Source organism: Crinia signifera, chromosome 8, assembly GCF_055691185.1.
Source record: "Crinia signifera chromosome 8, ASM5569118v1, whole genome shotgun sequence".
In the NCBI taxonomy this organism is placed as follows: domain Eukaryota; kingdom Metazoa; phylum Chordata; class Amphibia; order Anura; family Myobatrachidae; genus Crinia; species Crinia signifera.
The window spans coordinates 151,315,700-151,334,968 of record NC_139224.1 but is presented as its reverse complement, the minus strand read 5'-3'; the positions used below and the strand labels follow the sequence as shown (position 1 = coordinate 151,334,968).

The window sequence follows — 19,269 nt, the reverse complement described above, 5'->3', positions numbered from 1 at the left end:
CAAGGCGGAGTTTGGTGGACACGCAAAGCTGCAAATCAACCAGAATAACCCCCTTATCTGCTGCTGTGTATAAATATGCACATTGGTGTGACATTAGAACCGTGACACATTGAACCAGCCGTGTCAGTAAAGAATGTCAGTCTGATCAAGGCCAGTGAAATCTGTGCAACTACAGAAATATAAACACACCTCACAGGCACACCCACATGTGGCTAGCCATCCCACTATCACCTCACAGGCACACCCACATGTGGCTAGCCATCCCACTATTACCTCACAGGCACACCCACATGTGGCTAGCCATCCCACTATTACCTCACAGGCACACCCACATGTGGCTAGCCATCCCACTATTACCTCACAGGCACACCCACATGTGACTAGCCATCGCACTATTACCTCACAGGCACACCCACATCTGGCTAGCCATCCACCTCTTACCTCCCAGGCACATTAGGGATGTCCATCGTGGCAACCATCGATGATGATTCTGCAACCAGCCATTGATAGTTATAAACTATGTGATGGCCATCCATTCTTTTTGACTGACTGGCCCATAGGCCAATCAGAACATGGGGGCAGGGCTATGCTCTGTGTCCCAGCACCTTGAAAAAAAATAAACACTTGTTTCTGGTTTCTGCTGTGCCATCGATGTAGGAAAACCATCTGGTACTCCGCTATCGATGGCAAAATTATTTGACATCGGCCATAAACCATCTATGATTTTGAATCATCGATGGCCATCCCTAAGACACACCCACATGTGGCTAGCCATCCCACTATCACCTCTCAGGCAAATCCTTATGTGCCTAGCCATCCCCCTATTCCCTTCCAGGCACACTAACATGTGGCTAGCCACTCCCCTATTACTTCATGGGCACACCCACATGTGGCTAGCCACCCCCCTATTACCTCCCAGGATGCCCCCTGCACTATATATAATGTTTGTTAGGATTACTTCTTACCTACAGTATTTTCTGTACTGTATTTCCCAATAATCTCTGTATATGGATATACGGAAGAGGAAAGTAACTATAGTGTATAGTCCATAGTGTAGTCCGTAAATGCCACTTATGCACTAACATTTCATTTTATAGAAATAGTTTATTTGAGAAATGTACAGTTCTGCAGCGGAATCTGAAATTACATTTACAAAGATGACCAAGGTTTAAATGTTCTCATCACGCCGCGTACAGTCAGAGGTAAAGTAAGGAAGCTGGCGACCTGTAATGACATATGGGATCCCACCATCTTCATTTAATTATTTTCATCTTTATGCCATTTCAGATGCAAGCCAGAGCCAAATGACCATTTACCGGGGCTATGCGCCTTCTCCCTCTCCCCCAGATCTACATCCTAACCAAAATTTGTTTTTAAATGTTTCATAAATTGCCCTGTATTGGAAGTCTCTTCTTCACTAAGAAATCCCTGACTGAGTGTCTCCGATCCCCATTATAGATAGAGGGGCAGAGTCCGGTACAGCAGGAGCTCTGTATAGTGGACTAGGGACAGGCAGGATACTGAGGGGGGGCAGCACAAACTTCTCTGGCCCCTGTTGCTGTGTGCTGACATTAACCATAGCTCTGCCAGCTCAGAAACCCACCCTCAGGACCTGCAATCTGCTTTAAGGCAGATTTATACCTGTTAAACGTCAAATTGCCAGAGGCGGCAGATGGGCCCCCGGAGCAACAGTGGCCCTAAGCATCCGCCTTGGCTGTCTGGTTGATGATTCTGATCTAAGTTCATTAAAACAGACAAAAAAAAAAAACAACACATTTCCAAATATATGTACACAGTGAAATGACTGCTGTATTTGGGTATAGGAACACATTTACCCATTATTGGGAAAACTAGCAAATTAATTCATTACTATCATTCTGGCCACCTACAGGGAGATTCTGCAAGCCTTATTTATCATCCTGGCCTCTCCAGGTAAACAATAGGTCAGCCCCTGTGCAGTCAGGCCCATGCTGAGGTGTATTCACTGCATGACTAATACTTTTGATAGGTCATTGTCCAGATGGTTGGGTAGCGTGGGCCGTACTGCAGGGGTTTTCCCCCCTTCCCGTAATCCTGTCCCGTCCATTTGTCATGGTCACTGCAGCGGCACCCACCTGCGCATGGCACGAGATGGTACAGTCCATACTCTATTATTCTATTGTATCCATATCCACTAAATCTAGATGTAATTTGTGGTTTAAAACCATCTTTCGTACACGTCCTGCACTGTCCTAATAAAGTTGTTTAGGGTATATCTTCCATTTCAGCCAATTTGTGACAAAATCAACTTATTACTTTCGAACCCTTCCATCTACATTTTTAGCAATACAGATACGTGTAACGGCCAGTAGCACTTCACTCTTGTAAAAGACAACTATTAAAACATAAGAAGGTTAAAAACAATGCAAACAGCTCAGTCAGCAGTGTGAGGTTTTAGTGGCCAGGTCATCAGCGGCCATTGTTACAGTATCCTGAGTCCTCACATCACTACAGAACAGACCGTTCTGCTGGCTGCTGTGCTCATCCTACAGCTGACACGTGAGATAGGAAGAGGATCCACCTGTCATTTATTCATGGAAAGATCTGTGAGAAGAGTCTGATCTATCTACAGGGTTATTGTGCTGGGAAGGACCTTCCGACATGCTGGATAAAGTGCAATACACTAGCTTAAGGCAAGTTTATGTAAACTATAAAACAAGGAGAATTAGTCTCTGCGACGTTCCACACTATGGATAAAAGGAAAAAAATTATTGTCTATTTCTCTTTCGTTTGGTTCCAGAACGCCTTGAATCCACTGTAGCTGGTAGATCTAGCAGGTGTTTCCTGTAGTAGGACAATCGCTGAAGCTGGTGTATATATAGCAGGTGTTCCCTGTAGTAGGACAATCACTGAAGCTGATAAATTATTGGAGTTCTCAGTGTGTGGAAGAATGCAGCAAATTGACCAAGGACTAATTAATGTCACAGTAAGCGTTCAATATGCTGACTATGATGCACCCAAGGCAGCCTTCAGTTCTGTAAGGGAGAAGAGATTGTCTCCGTCTTCATCATATTCTGCGATAGACTGCGGTACTTGCATGCGAGGACCGAGCAGCTTTTCCAGTTCTTGTAGGGACAGCTTTCCGTGAAGCCCTTGCGGAGACTCCCGGAACACCTCCTCCACATCTAAAAAACAAAGGAATATAGAAATAACTAATAAATGAAAACCTGCCGCTGTGACCACAACTCCATAAACCCTGACACTAGATCACTTTACCTTGCAATTTAGTTTTCCTGCAATCCTAACATCTGCTAAGTGTATAATGTTTCTATTTTATTTCCCCAATGCATATTATATTCATCTCTTTTTTTTCCCTTCACACCAGAAAATGCAGGGACCCACCCGGGAATATGGCTCAGGGATTATGCTGGGGCATTCCAGGGTTGGCCCCTTTCTCACCAGAAAAGTCCCTGCATCCCTGCAGAGTACTCACCCCGGGTTGCTGGTCCTCGGTGCAGGCTGGGTATCCACACAGGCGGCGGGCGCAGATGACGCAGTTCTCCGGCTGCAATGTGCGTGCCGGAGACCTGCGTCATCTACAAACGCAGTCTATCCGGTCATCTACGCCCGTCACCTGTGTGGATCCCTGTCTGATAGCAAGCACCAAAAACTGACAACCCAGGTGAGTACCCCTTTCACACCGGCCAGGACCAGGGGTGGAACTCGAGAACAACCCTGCTCCATGTTCCCGGGCCCAACCCGGGAAATTAGGCCGGTGTGAAAGGGGTATCATTTGTACTTTACTCCCTCTCTCCTTTGTTACCTCTATTCTTTTACTATTTACCTCACTCTCTGGGGTATATTCAATGCGGGGGAAGGGGGGGCCGAGCAGCTGTCGGCAAGCAGCGCCGATAGCCCGCCATCAGTATTCAACGTTTCCCCTCACTCGCCGTTTTCACCTCCTCTGTTCCCTGAGGTGGAAACGGTGAGTGCGACCGCCAAAACGGCGAGGTTCGCGGTTATATGCAGCAGGCCCTCTACATTTGCGGCAAATCCCGCCATTCCGGGGAATACCCGCCACCCTCTGGTGACAAGGATATCCCTGGAACATAGGATAGGGCGAGGGGGTTAAACGGCGAAAGGAATGACTACTTGACAAAATATTGGCATACTTCACATTAGATATGCATAAAGTTTTTTTTATAAATCATATTAAAATAGTTTATTTTTATTTTATTTTTTACTGTCAGGGGACTTGATAGCAATAAGTAATCAATGGAGCAGATTCCACCTGGTAATATCTAAACACGACGACACAAAGAGGAGAACAGTCAAGGAGAAGGCACTTCCCACCCGCACAGCTGTACTTGCCTCTTGCTGTAATAATGCTCCGTGACCACAGAGCCCGATTTGATCTTTTCCTTTTAAGAGACCTTGGATGTATTTTTGCAAGAGGCGGCTGAGATGTTGCGGACTTATCGCTGTCTGCTGTACACGTTTCCCGGAGAGAATGAGGAATCAGGAAAGATTAGGTCAGGAAAACACAAAACGGAGTATATCACAGAATATCCACCTATTCCAGCTTTGGCCTTGAGGGCTAGAACCCAGCCAATCATCTCATTTGTATAATGACATGGATTATGTAATCCGGAACATTCTGAAAGCACGGTGTTTCCCAAACTCAGACCTCCAGGTACACAAACAGGTCAGGTGTGACGGCTATTTGTGAAATAGTACACAACCTCTGCCTAAGCATGGATATCCTTATAACATGGAATGTTCAGGTTCCTTACGTGTTAGTGTAACAAGATGTTATGGTCACTGTAGCTTCCGAGTAATAATAATGTCATAAGGCAACTGGAAGCTTATGCGCGGTTGAATGTAGGGTTGGTGTATCCACTAGAACATAAAATGAACTGCCATGTATGATTGCAGCCCCGCCTTATAACGGATGGTGTCTAGCTGAACGGTCCAACGTGTAGGTCAACGTGATTAGGTTGACAATGATAATTGGGCGACATCATTTCATTTTTTTTTTGGGTTAAGCACTAAGGGGAGGGGCTATGATTAGGCACCAAGGGGGTTGGGTCAGTTATGTTTTAGGTACTTTACCGATTTCATGACCATGTGAACAGATTGACCTAATGTATGTTGACCATGTTGTATTACTCTATGGTCTACCTAGACATTGTTGACATATTAATCCAAACCCGTAATGGATTGCTCCCTCCTTACCAGTCCTCCCACCATCAGCACCTTTATCGCTGTCTGGATTACTGGTCAGTGCATGGAGGAGCTGCAGCTGCTCTTGTATTTCTGAAGCTGGAGTTTCTTCCCTCTTGGAGATCTTAATAAAGAAATATAAAATATCAGAAACAACAACACTATAAAGCATAATGCAGCCTGTATAAGACCACTTTCCCTGCACCACCTAGCCCCGTATCCCTTCCCATAACATGGTGCTACTAATGCAGCCTGCATGAGACCACTTCCCCTGCACCACCTAGCCCCGTATCCCTTCCCATAACATGGTGCTACTAATGCAGCCTGTATAAGACCACTGCCTCTGTACCACCTAGCCCCGTATCCCTTCCCATAACATGGTGCTACTAATGCAGCCTGCATGAGACCACTTTCCCTGCACCACCTAGCCCCGTATCCCTTCCCATAACATGGTGCTACTAATGCAGCCTGTATAAGACCACTGCCTCTGTACCACCTAGCCCCGTATCCCTTCCCATAACATGGTGCTACTAATGCAGCCTGTATAAGACCACTGCCTCTGTACCGCCTAGCCCCGTATCCCTTCCCATAACATGGTGCTACTAATGCAGCCTGCATGAGACCACTTTCCCTGCACCACCTAGCCCCGTATCCCTTCCCATAACATGGTGCTACTAATGCAGCCTGTATAAGACCACTGCCTCTGTACCACCTAGCCCCGTATCCCTTCCCATAACATGGTGCTACTAATGCAGCCTGTATAAGACCACTGCCTCTGTACCGCCTAGCCCCGTATCCCTTCCCATAACATGGTGCTACTAATGCAGCCTGCATGAGACCACTTCCCTTGCACCACCTAGCTCTGTATCCCTTCCCATAACATGGTGCTACGAATGCAGCCTGTATATGACCACTGCCTCTGTACCACCTAGCCCCGTATCCCTTCCCATAACATGGAGCTACTAATGCAGCCTGTATAAGGCCACTTCCCCTGCTCCGGCTAGCCCCATATCCCTTCCCATAACATGGAGCTACTAATGCAGCCTGTATAAGGCCACTTCCCCTGTACCGCCTAGCCCCGTATCCCTTCCCATAACATGGTGCGACTAATGCAGCCTGCATGAGACCACTTCCCCTGTACCACCTAGCCATGTATCCCTTCCCATAACATGGTGCTACTAATGCAGCCTGCATAAGGCCACTTCCTCTGTACCACCTAGCCCTGTATCCCTTCCCATAACATGGTGCTACTAATGCAGCCTGTATAAAGCCACTTCCCCTGCACCACCTAGCCCCGTATCCCTTCCCATAACATGGTGCTACTAATGCAGCCTGTATAAGACCACTGCCTCTGTACCACCTAGCCCTGTATCCCTTCCCATAACATGGTGCTACTAATGCAGCCTGTATAAGACCACTGCCTCTGTACCACCTAGCCCCATATCCCTTCCCATAACATGGTGCTACTAATGCAGCCTGTATAAGACCACTGCCTCTGTACCACCTAGCCCCGTATCCCTTCCCATAACATGGTGCTACTAATGCAGCCTGTATAAGACCACTGCCTCTGTACCACCTAGCCCCGTATCCCTTCCCATAACATGGTGCTACTAATGCAGCCTGTATAAGGCCACTGCCTCTGTACCACCTAGCCCCATATCCCTTCCCATAACATGGTGCTACTAATGCAGCCTGCATAAGGCCACTGCCTCTGTACCACCTAGCCCTATATCCCTTCCCATAACATGGTGCTACTAATGCAGCCTGTATGAGACCACTGCTTCTGTACCACCTAGCCCTATATCCCTTCCCATAACATGGTGCTACTAATGCAGCCTGTATAAGACCACTGCCTCTGTACCACCTAGCCCCGAATCCCTTCCCATAACATGATGCTACTAATGCAGCCTGCATAAGGCCACTGCCTCTGTACCACCTAGCCCTGTATCCCTTCCCATAACATGGTGCTACTAATGCAGCCTGCATAAGACCACTGCCTCTGTACCACCTAGCCCCATATCCCTTCCCATAACATGGTGCTACTAATGCAGCCTGCATAAGACCACTGCCTCTGTACCGCCTAGCCCCGTATCCCTTCCCATAACATGGTGCTACTAATGCAGCCTGCATGAGACCACTTCCCCTGCACCACCTAGCTCTGTATCCCTTCCCATAACATGGTGCTACTAATGCAGCCTGCATGAGGCCACTTCCTCTGTACCACCTAGCCCCGTATCCCTTCCCATAACATGGTGCTACTAATGCAGCCTGTATAAGACCACTTCCCCTGCTCCAGCTAGCCTGATATCCCTTCCCATAACATGGTGCTACTAATGCAGCCTGTATATGACCACTGCCTCTGTACCACCTAGCCCCGTATCCCTTCCCATAACATGGTGCCATTAATGCAGCCTGTATAAGGCCATTTCCCCTGCTCCAGCTAGCCTGATATCCCTTCCCATAACATGGTGCTACTAATGCAGCCTGTATAAGGCCACTGCCTCTGTACCACCTAGCCCTGTATCCCTTCCCATAACATGGTGCTACTAATGCAGCCTGTATGAGACCACTTCCCCTGTACCACCTAGCCCTGTATCCCTTCCCATAACATGGTGCTACTAATGCAGCCTGCATAAGGCCACTGCCTCTGTACCACCTAGCCTTGTATCCCTTCCCATAACATGGTGCTACTAATGCAGCCTGTATAAGACCACTTCCTCTGTACCACCTAGCCCTGTATCCCTTCCCATAACATGGTGCTACTAATGCAGCCTGCATAAGGCCACTGCCTCTGTACCACCTAGCCCCGTATCCCTTCCCATAACATGGTGCTACTAATGCAGCCTGCATGAGACCACTTCCCCTGCTCCAGCTAGCCTGATATCCCTTCCCATAACATGGTGCTACTAATGCAGCCTGTATAAGACCACTGCCCCTGTACCACCTAGCCCTGTATCCCTTCTCATAACATGGTGCTACTAATGCAGCTTGTATAAGACCACTTCCTCTGTACCGCCTAGCCCTGTATCCCTTCCCATAACATGGTGCCATTAATGCAGCCTGTATAAGGCCACTGCCTCTGTACCACCTAGCCCTGTATCTCTTCCCATAACATGGTGCTACTAATGCAGCCTGCATGAGACCACTTCCCCTGCTCCAGCTAGCCTGATATCCCTTCCCATAACATGGTGCTACTAATGCAGCCTGCATGAGACCACTTCCCCTGTACCACCTAGCCCCGTATCCCTTCCCATAACATGGTGCTACTAATGCAGCCTGTATATGACCACTGCCTCTGTACCACCTAGCCCCGTATCCCTTCCCATAACATGGTGCCATTAATGCAGCCTGTATATGACCACTGCCTCTGTACCACCTAGCCCCGTATCCCTTCCCATAACATGGTGCCATTAATGCAGCCTGTATAAGGCCACTGCCTCTGTACCACATAGCCCTGTATCCCTTCCCATAACATGGTGCTACTAATGCAGCCTGTATGAGACCACTTCCCCTGTACCACCTAGCCCCGTATCCCTGTAACCAAACCATATGAAAGCTGTAGATCAGGCCAATGACAATACACAGCTAAGCAGAATATAAGCAATATGTTTGGCACCAGGTTTTGGAGAGCCTGTACAAGGCTACAGCCACCTGAATATGGAGAACCGTATTAAGAACAGTGAGGAAGCAGCTGAGCACTAACCTCAGGAGCACTGGATCTGTTTGCACTGACTGGAGCATTAACACTGGGATCTGTAGAACTTTCCACCTGTGAACAAACAAGTCCCTTGTCATTAGTAGGTCTTACGAATCCCACTCACACACCCCAGCAGCAGGAAGTGCCGGAACACCAGGGACAAATACAGAACAGATACTTACTGCACTCAGGGAATCATTCTCCTTATTGTCAGTCCTGTTACCAAGCAGCAGGTTACTCTCTAATACTGAGACTCTTTGGCTTATATTAGAGATGGTGGAGTCTATGGTATGAACCTTTAGGTCATTCTGCCTCAGATAATACAGCATGGTGGCATTCAGACCCTCCACTGTGTTTTCTACCTGCAGGACAGAGACATACAGAGTCAGAGTGGAAGAGAAGATCCCCAGGCTCAGACAACAGCCAGATAAACATGTCCGATAATGCAGAGGTTCCTGTTTGGAAAGCCATCATTGCAGAATGAGATCTGACCATCTATTTCTTCCATGGTGTGGTTCTGTTAGGAGCCCAGCACCACAGTAGGGGTGACAAAATTACATTGAAACTTTGCCCCCAAACCTGAACACATTCTGGTGCCCCTAATTACCAGTAATAAACATATGAATGATTTCCCCATGGTGTATGTATAGTGTATGGGGGGGATGATATAACTCACCGACAGTTGAGATTCTGACGGTCGTTTCTCAGACATCGGAATCTCAACTGTCAGGAGCCAGACAGGGGGGTGAGCCCATTCAAGTCCTTGTGAGCAGCAGCTTACCATCTATTCTATTCTCCCTCTAGGGGGGTCGTGGACCCCCACGAGGGACAATAACCTGGTTATGTCTGTCCTTTCTCCAACATCGGAATCCCGACTATCGATGAGTCATCCGGCACCCATGTGGGGAGCACAAATTCTGATGGGACCTAGAACAGTGGAGTATTCCGCAGTGGGCGATTTGCCTGTTCTGGTTTTTGAAACTCTGAAATAAGTCTTCTAGTGGCCGCACTTTTGAACATAAGAGGTCATTGGAGAAATAATGTCAGACATAAAATCCATGCTATATTTTCATAAAGAGTATGAATCTGCCTGGAGATTCTGATGACGGCAAGTCTTACCTGTGTTAGGCTGTGAGTTCCAGCACCTGAAGCAGCCGTCGGAGAGGGTCTCATAGATACGCTAGCCTGCAAGACACAAACAGTTTCATTAAATAGGGTTCACGTCATTCAAGTCTGTCTGGCACAGCCTGTATGCGTTGGCACCTACACATTACACAGCACTGCACATAGAACATTTCCTTACAATATAGGAGCAGCCAGAGGAAACCCACAGGCTCGCAAACATACAGGAGACATACAAACTCCACACCCACAACCCCAGCAATGTGAATGCTGACTGCTGTATTCCATGCTGCCCATTTCTGATGTTAGCTTCAACAAGTGATAAAATGGAGAGTGTTGAACAACCAGCTCCTAACTGCCATGTTACAGAATGGGTTTGAACAATGACAGGTAGGAGCTGATTGGCTGGTTGTTTATCGCTATCACTTTTTGAAGCTATATACATCTGGGCCATTAAGGCCCTCAGGAACAAAACAGTTTCACCATACACAGCCTTGCACTGTTCATGCAACAAGACACTCGCCATGTTTGTACATTGAAATATTTACTTCAGTTTCTGTAATCTCGTTCCAACACAAACACACGTATTACTTATTACTTCCTACACACACACACACACACACACACACACACACACACACACTTACTACTTCCTTCTGAAGTGTTTCCACTTTCTTTTTCTGCTCCTCGGCTGCTGTCTGCATGGCCTCCACATCATGGTGGACACTGGTTAATGTGCTGCCCAGACTGGCCACACTCTGTAAAGTAAGTAATGTAGGAACATATATGGGAAGAGTTAGAGAGCCAGAAGGCAGATCAGAGACAGAGACAGTCATTGTTGTACTCAAGTTCCCAGTAATTAAGCCTGTCCTGAGTGCATGGAAAGGTCTATACATCTGTAGGCCTAGTTGTATGGATCCAACACCCACACCACGCCTAGCCACATGCTTTGCCTCAAAGCTGCCATTATCAGCGCTGTGATGGAAGAGATCACCTGATGACCTATCAATCTACCCGACCATGACATGCTGGGGACAATGTATCACTGACAGAAACTTGCCGGCGTTGGCGACTATGGCCGATGTTATATTTCGACAACCATTTAAAAAGCAAAACCAACGTGGGATTTAACTTTTTAAATGGGTGCCACTGTAAGACACTGGACAGACTCACCAGACTCTTGCAGATGATGAAGCAAGCTAATACATATTTCCCCTGTTGTCTCTAAACTTAGCGTACATCCTGTTACCAACCGTTTAGGCCTTCAGACACATCCGGCAATTCAACAGAGTTGCTTACGATTCTGTGAGCAACTACAGAGCACTCGGATTTCCACCAAAAACAATCTAGCGATATACTCTGAACCACCCTGGGGATGATTATATATAGAGGGAAATTGGGAGCAGGGAAGAAGGTGATACTTTAAAACCAGGGTGGGATGAACACAGGTATTTGTGTCTGACTGCAGACAGAGGGGAAATAACATACCTTCTGAAGCTCCTCCATCGTCTTAGGGAGGTTTATCAAATCCGATGCAGATTTTAGGTTGGTCTTTAGCTGATTCACAGCACTGGTCAGAAGAGCAATCTAAAAAATATAGAAGTAGAATTAACTTTAAAATCCATAGGAAGGTTATGTTTCACAGATTTACTGTAGGAAATAAAACAAAAGGGTGAAATGACTTGTCTGGCCTGAAACAAGCAGCCCAGATAAACCAGTTGGTTAGGCTGAATATAATTAAGATAAACATGTCATTTCCAGCCACTTGCTGATATAGGACGGAACATTACGTGACTAAATGTGCAGCACTAACTGGTGTGAGGAAACTGACAGGAAAGACTCACACCACCAAATACTCACCTGCTGATTTACACAGCTGTAGTCCAAAGGTCAACATTCATAATCCCAACATTCCTGACTGGGTGTCGCTTACTGCTGTGGTGCTTATTGCAGTTTGGTCTGTATCTAACTGCTGAAATACAGATCAGCCAGGGCTAGAAGCACCTCAACAAAGAGCGACACCCCAGGCAGGAAAGAGGAACTGCACATACTTTCAAAAGACGCAAGGTTCTAGAATGAACACTATGGGAAATTACCAGAATGCCGGCAGATTGGAGGTCTGACCTGAAAATGAAGTTCAAGCGACCGCCAGGTTACCAAGGTGAAATGTTCTCTACACTGTCTGAATGATAAATGCCAACATGAGGACCATGTGTAAATTCTCACCACCCCGCTACAGAACTAACTTGTGGCACTAGTTTTGAGTTTAGAGTGAGGCGTACTTGATGTACAAAGCTATGCTACGTGCATTGACGGTGTCTAGAGTGAGGCGTGGAGAGGAAAGTCTCCCATCAGCTACGCACCTGCTTGTTCATCTCTGTGATATTTGTCCACAGCATATTAAGACCCAGGTCCCCATTCACTATTTCATCCAGATGCTTCTGTTTTACAAGCAAATCTTCATTTATTTTGGGAAGCTCTTGTAATGAATTCTTTTGACTGGTCTCCACTAAGGAAAGAAAATACATTTTACACAATATGCAAGACGAACTGTAAATCAACACAGAAACCCAATTACCGTAACTGGCAATTAATACAGGGAAATTAGTAATCAATCTCTCCATGCATGTCAGGTTCCAACCAGGCCTCGCACATGGTATTTTTTATACACTGTGTTTCTGCTTCTAGATTTAATGTTTATAAACAAGATAACTAATCGCCTATCCCACAGGGTTCCTTTGTACAGGTGTCCTGAGTGCAACCGGAGTGATTAATAAACTCTCCCTGTGCTGGGCCTTCTTGGGATTTAGGATTAGCACTTTCTGATTGCAAAGGGATTGGCATAAAGTAGCAGATTAGGCATAGCAATGTGTGGCACTAGACAGTCATATACAGTACATAGCCCTAAATACAGTACAGTACCCTCAACATGCGTCTCGTTCCACAAGGTGAGTATATGGGTATGAGCACACATCTGTATCTATGATCTCCAGACACAAACGCATACAAATAAAACAGATTTATTGACCCTGTCTCACGCATTGTCTGGCCCATCCAAACTGCAGCATCCAATCTGTGGTACACAGGCACATTGGGGGCCAGAATCTCTAAGCTTCAAAAGTGATAAAACGGAGAGTGATAAACAGCCAGCCAATCAGCTCCTGTCTGACATTTTTCAAACGCAGTCTGTGACATGGCAGGTAGGAGCTGATGAACGAAGACATTATGATTAGAGACAAAGACCCTGCGAGTTGGTGGGACCAATGTAATTTCTGCCATTTAGACCATAGATTTAAAGTAGCAAAACAATTGCAGATTTAAATCTATGGGCAGAATGTCCCTAATCATGCTGGTTCCTGCATGATATCAGATTATAACAATTCCAGCTGGGTGTGGGACAAATGACAGGGTAATAGCTACTGAATTATGGGAATGAGAATAGCTCAGGAATTTTGCAAGAGGCAGTACAGTCTTATAGAGCAGAGAGAGGCAAGCGTTGCTACTCCAGCGGCTGTCAGACCTTCACTTCCCAGCATGCATGGGATGTGTAGTTCCACAGCAGCTGGATTTCCCCATGCCATACTCCTTCTAGCGTTAGAAAAATCGCCCCCACCACCACTTACGCTCCAGCGTGCGGCATCGCCCCCCCCCCACCCCTTACGCTCCTGCGTGCAGCATTGCCCTTCCACCGCTTACACTTCCGCGTGCGGCATCGCCCACCTACCGCTAACACTTCCGCGTGCGGCATCGCCCCCACCCTTTACCCTCTTGCACAGCTTTGTCCCCACCCATTACGTTCCTAAGTATCCTCCCCCACTTATGCTCCTGCTTAGCATCCTCCTCCTGCACAGCATCCTTCTTCCTTTCCTTACAGCCCTCCACAGAATCCTCCACCTTTTATACTCCTGCGCAGCATCTCTCCACCCCCCCCTTCCTCTTACAGCCCTGCACAGCATCAGTCTCCTCTTATGCCCCTGCGCAGCATATCTCCATCCCTTCTTCCTCTTACAACCCTGCACAGCATCATCCCCCTCTTATGCTCCTGAGCAGCATCTCTACTACCCCATTTCCCTTTACAGCCCTGCACAGCATCTGCCCCCTCTTATGCTTCTGCGCAGCATCCTTCCATCTCCCTTCCTCTTACAACCCTGCATAGCATCTGCCCCCTCGTATGATCCTGCACAGCATCCTTCCATCCCCGCTTCCATTTATAGCCCTGCACAGCATCCTCCCCCATCTTATGCCCCTGCGCAGCATCTCTCCATCCCCCTTCCTCTTATAGCCCTGCACAGCATCCTCTTCCTCTTATGCTTCTGCGCAGTATCCTTCCAACCCTTTTTCCTCTTACATCCCTGCACAGCATCATCCCCCTCTTATGCTCCTGCGCAGCATCCTTCCATCCCCTCTTCCAACCCTACACAGCATTATCCCCCTCTTATGCTCCTGAGCAGCATCTCTCCTACCCCATTCCTTACAGCCCCGCACAGCATCCTCCCCCTCTTATGATCCTGCTCAGCATCCTTCCATCTCCCCTTCCTCTTACAGCCCTGCACAGCATCCTCCCCCTCTTATGATCCAGCTCAGCATCCTTCCATCTCCCCTTCCTCTTACAGCCCTGCACAGCATCATCCCCCATCTTATGCTCCTGCGCAGCTTCCTTCCATTCCCCATTCCTCTTACAACTCCGCACAGCATCCTTCCATCACACCTTCCTCTTACAGCCCTGCACAGCATCCTCCGCCTTGTACGCCCTTCTTTGCCTCTGTTGTGTTTCCTCTTCAGTAAAGTTGGTAAAATATATGCCATTTTATGCCCCCTATGCTGCAATATTGGTTTTATACACTACTTCTCACCTCTCCAATCTATATAGACACCTCCAATATACTTTTGCCCGAAGTAGTTTATGCTTGTCCTGTTTCATTATGAATGTTTGGTGTCTGTAATGTTGAGAAATGACCTTAACATCACAAAAAAAAACTCAGCATCTAAAATATGTTGTTTTAATAATATGAAACTAGTCTGAGTGAAAATGTAACTAATCTATAATAGTGCGTTACCTGCCCTACTGTATTTCGGGTGTGGTATAGGGGTCCGACAGTCATTATCCCGACTGGCCGGACCCAGATAGCATGGCGAGTGAGTCTGGCCAGTCGGGATCCCTACGCGAGCCACCTATTCTATTCTCCCTCTATGGGTGTCGCGGACCCCCACGAGGGAAAATAGCGGGTGGCCGTTGGGAACCCAGCTGTCGGTGTTCTGAAAGTCGAGATCCCGATGTCGGGTGAATGCCTGTCGGGATCCTGTCCGGCACCCCTGTATTTCAGTCATGTGCAGCGAGAACCGAACCACACACTCACATGCCCCCAATGGCTCTCACTGCTGCGACTGACAGGACTAGTTTGCAGGGAGAGCGGTGGGCAGTCAAGAACTCCGCAGCGCCACGCACAGCAACCGATTATAAATATAGTACTTCTATAATGATGATCAAACCTCTCCTAGTACAACATAAGGACAATGAGGTGTGCTTACTTGCTTTATACTGTTCTTTAAGTGAATCAATGTTCTCCTTCAGGGCAACTTGCATCCAAACTAGGCCAATACAGGTCACTGTGCATGCCGTCAGCACTATGAAACCACAGAAGGGGTAACAGACCTTGCAGCACTGCAGAAACCCCACCCTAGGAAAAATACACAGAACTGGTTATAGGGTTACTAGTAAGTCAAGCTCAAAGCAATGTTGGGCAATTCATTTTTCATTGTAGATCAAAAGGGCAACAAAGGAATCCTCAAAAGACAAATTAAGATCGTATGCCCCAATTTCTGTAGCCACAAGTGATGCCCGGGTACAGCAAGCTTGTGGGATATAAATTGCAGGTATTGTGGGTGGCGCAGTAGAGTTAAACACGTCACCTGTAACATGTTCCTGGGTTTACGATCACAAACAAGTGGAAAGATAAAGAAAGGACGTATTTACGAGTACTGAGTTACATACAGCTCAATTACATCCCTATTAAGCACAAACAGGATTTCACACTTAAAAATCCTGTTGTCACTGAACTATTGTTATTTGAGTGGAACACTGCGAGGATTCTACCCTTCCTCTACTTTGATGCTACCAAAACACTTTCAAAGACTTTCCCTCACATCCAAAGTTAATACTACCCCTACTCCTCTCCAACTTCATCTCCCTGCCACCCTCTCCGGTTGGAAGATGACCGCTGACAGTAAATTTACCACCTCTTCGCTTACTTCTCCTGCGGTGCCCAAAAGCTCTAAAAATGCTTTCTCTTACTGCTTTCCCCTAGCCCCTATGTACTCAAGCACTACCTCTACTGATACTAGATCACATTGGACGCCCTTCTCATTTCAACATTTTTAGAGGTCCTAAGGTTTTGAATTGGACTCCAACCACAGCCCTAGGGGCTATTTCACACGCGGCAGCGAAACCCGCGCACGGTCAGGAAGCCGTGCCGCACATAGTGGTTTACAATGGAGGGGATGGCCACAGCCGTGGCCATCCTGTGTGAATGGTCACACCTGTGTCCATTATTAACTTCTGTGTGCGACACGGCTTTCTGGCCGTGCGGGGTTTCGCAGCCCGGCAGGAGCGTGTGAAATAGCCCTAACTGTGTGGAGTTTGTATATGGAAAGTGTGGGCTTCAAATACATACAGGAAAGTAAAGGGAGTCCAGATTTTATCCAATCTGATCCCTCCCAGTGTCCCCCATGGCTTGCACATGTGCAGTAGGACTTTGGCATAAACCAGTAATTCTTTATAAACACAAAAGGACAGCTTATTGGACAAGTCCTTCTTACATTTATAGGCAACTGTACAAAGCTACAGGGTACTTATATTTTAGTTGGGCGCCCACTATAGATAAACCCACACTATCCATGTCGGCATGGAGTTGATTTTATTTAGTGTGGCAAGCGCAGCGAGTCCCACGAGGGGACGCAGAAAACTAAGCAAATAGTTTAGTGGGCGCCCAACTAACATATAAGTACCGCATACAGTGTTACTAAATGTCGCCATACGAAAGTTTAGTGGGGGATGTATTATATGTAAAATGGGATGCTGGATGCATCTTGCCCCTGGAGAGTGGCACCAAAAGCCAATGCTCACCAGCCTGACGGTTGGCATCAGTTGCCATTTCTGAAGAAAGACCAAAATTCCCATTCTGATCAGCCGATCATCCCGGTAGAGGATAACGTCATGTATACCCTAAACGCCTTACTGTTCTATACAGCTTATGACAGAATTCGAATACTTAATTTGGAAATTGTCCCCACAAATTTGGGTTTTCAGGGACTATAGGTCCAGATTTGGCCAAAAGTAGCCAGGTAGATTTGAGTAGAACCCGAAGCCTGCACCTCGGGAATGACTGTCACTTAGGTGGTCCTGGACTGAATGACTTCACATAGGGACACAAGGGATATATGATCAATGCTTTCAACCCTGTGCAGACGGCCAAAGAGTCGCCATGGAGAGACATATATATATATATTGTAGAAAGGAATAGAGTAAACCTTTGGATGTTCCAGGCACCTATTTACCAAGCTCCCGGTACCACCCCCAACACTGCATGTGTTATATGATGATGAGGTTGTTGTCGTGTGCCAGGGGGGTGCTGGTCCAGGGCATAGAAGTGCCCTGCTACTGGTGCCACTGGCTTCATGAAGGGAAGAGTGTCTATTTACACTAAGTTGGAGCAGATATTTGACAGCATGGGTGTGTGGATTTTTATGGGAATATATTATATAGAATTTATAACCAAGTGCAACTAATACCCATCATAACAGCACCAGTGACGCCAGCTCGGGATAAGCATGTAGTGAAGAGACACCTACCCCCTGCAGTGGAAAGTTGATGTCGGCATAGTGTCCCTCCCCACCCCCGAGACACCTACCACCCCTGCAGCGGTAAGTCAGGATAAGCGTGTAGTGAGGGAACACCTACCCCCTGCAGCGGTAAGTCGGGATAGGCGTGTAGTGAGGGGACACCTACCACCTGCAGCGGTAAGTCGGGATAGGCGTGTAGTGAGGGGACACCTACCACCTGCAGCGGTAAGTCGGGATAAGCATGTAGTGAGGGGACACCTACCACCTGCAGCGGTAAGTCGGGATAAGCATGTAGTGAGGGGACACCTACCCCCTGCAGCGGTAAGTCGGGATAAGCATGTAGTGAGGGGACACCTACCCCCTGCAGCAGTAAATTAGTGTCGGCATAGTGTAGATCCCCCACCCCCGGGACACCTACCCCCTGCAGCGGTAAGTCGGGATAAGCATGTAGTGAGGGGACACCTACCCCCAGCAGCGGTAAGTCAGGATAAGCATGTAGTGAGGGGACACCTACCCCCTGCAGCGGTAAGTCGGGATAAGCATGTAGTGAGGGGACACCTACCCCCTGCAGCGGTAAGTCGGGATAATCAGGTAGTGAGGGGACACCTACCTCCTGCAGCAGTAAATTAGTGTCGGCATAGTGTAGATCCCCCACCCCCGGGACACCTACCCCCTGCAGCGGTAAGTCGGGATAAGCATGTAGTGAGGGGACACCTACCTCCTGCAGCGGAAGTGCCGGTCCCCCAGCGAGCTGTATCCATCCTCCTCCTCCTCAGTGTCGGTGTCAGAGTCGGAGGCCGGGGGCTCGGTGCGCAGTAGCCGGTGCCCGCTGCCCTTCTTCGGTTTCTTCCTGCCGCCGTCCCCGGCCAGGCCGATCAGAGCGTTCAGCTCCTTCCGTTTCTTCATCTTCTTGTGTGGGGTCGGGGGCGGCGGGGGCCCGGCGGACAGAGCTCCGGAGCCCATGGGAACGGGGCAGGGCCGGCCAGGGTCACACAGACTCTCTCTGACCCGTGCTCAGTTCTCTGGCAGCTCCGTCACCACGTCACTGTCATACCGGCCTCCGTACCCCGGCGGCGCCCGCCTCCTGCCATTACACCATCCGGCCAGCAGGGGGAGCCGCCTCCAGCATCCTGCCATTACACCATCTGGCCAGCAGGGAGAGCCGCCTCCTGCATCCTGACTTTACACCATCTGGCCAGCAGGGGGAGCCGCCCCCTGCATCCTGCCATTACACCATCTGGCCAGCAAGGGGAGCCGCCTCCTGCATCCTGCCATTACACCGTCCGGCCAGCAGGGGGAGCCGCCCACTGCATCCTGCCATTACACCATCTGGCCAGCAGGGAGAGCCGCCCCCTGCATCCTGCCATTACACCATCTGGCCAGCAAGGGGAGCCGCCTCCTGCATCCTG

The 19,269-nt window shown here is 48.2% G+C and overlaps 1 protein-coding gene across 4 annotated transcripts; it reads right to left on the bottom strand.

Annotated features, from left to right (window-relative positions):
* Nucleotides 1–1,084: 1,084 nt before the first annotated feature.
* On the bottom strand, nucleotides 1,085–18,938 carry EFCAB14 (EF-hand calcium binding domain 14). 4 transcript variants are annotated; one of them, XR_014454495.1, is made up of 12 exons: nucleotides 18,579–18,937; nucleotides 15,551–15,699; nucleotides 12,385–12,530; nucleotides 11,510–11,608; nucleotides 10,669–10,779; nucleotides 10,019–10,084; nucleotides 9,082–9,261; nucleotides 8,906–8,971; nucleotides 5,215–5,326; nucleotides 4,351–4,467; nucleotides 2,865–3,164; nucleotides 1,085–2,816 (listed from the first exon to the last, which is right to left on the bottom strand). XR_014454495.1 is itself a non-coding variant. In XM_083157402.1 (11 exons), the coding sequence occupies exons 1-11, from the start codon at nucleotides 18,821–18,823 to the stop codon at nucleotides 2,986–2,988; spliced, it is 1,467 nt and encodes a 488-aa protein (XP_083013528.1). In that variant the 5' UTR covers nucleotides 18,824–18,938; the 3' UTR covers nucleotides 1,085–2,985. The 4 variants fall into 4 exon arrangements, 3 of the variants coding, with proteins under 3 accessions (XP_083013528.1, XP_083013529.1, XP_083013527.1); XM_083157402.1 differs by having other exon boundaries at nucleotides 1,085–3,164; nucleotides 4,351–4,464; nucleotides 18,579–18,938; XM_083157403.1 differs by having other exon boundaries at nucleotides 1,085–3,164; nucleotides 10,019–10,086; nucleotides 10,677–10,779; nucleotides 18,579–18,938.
* Between the last annotated feature and the right edge of the window lie 331 nt (nucleotides 18,939–19,269).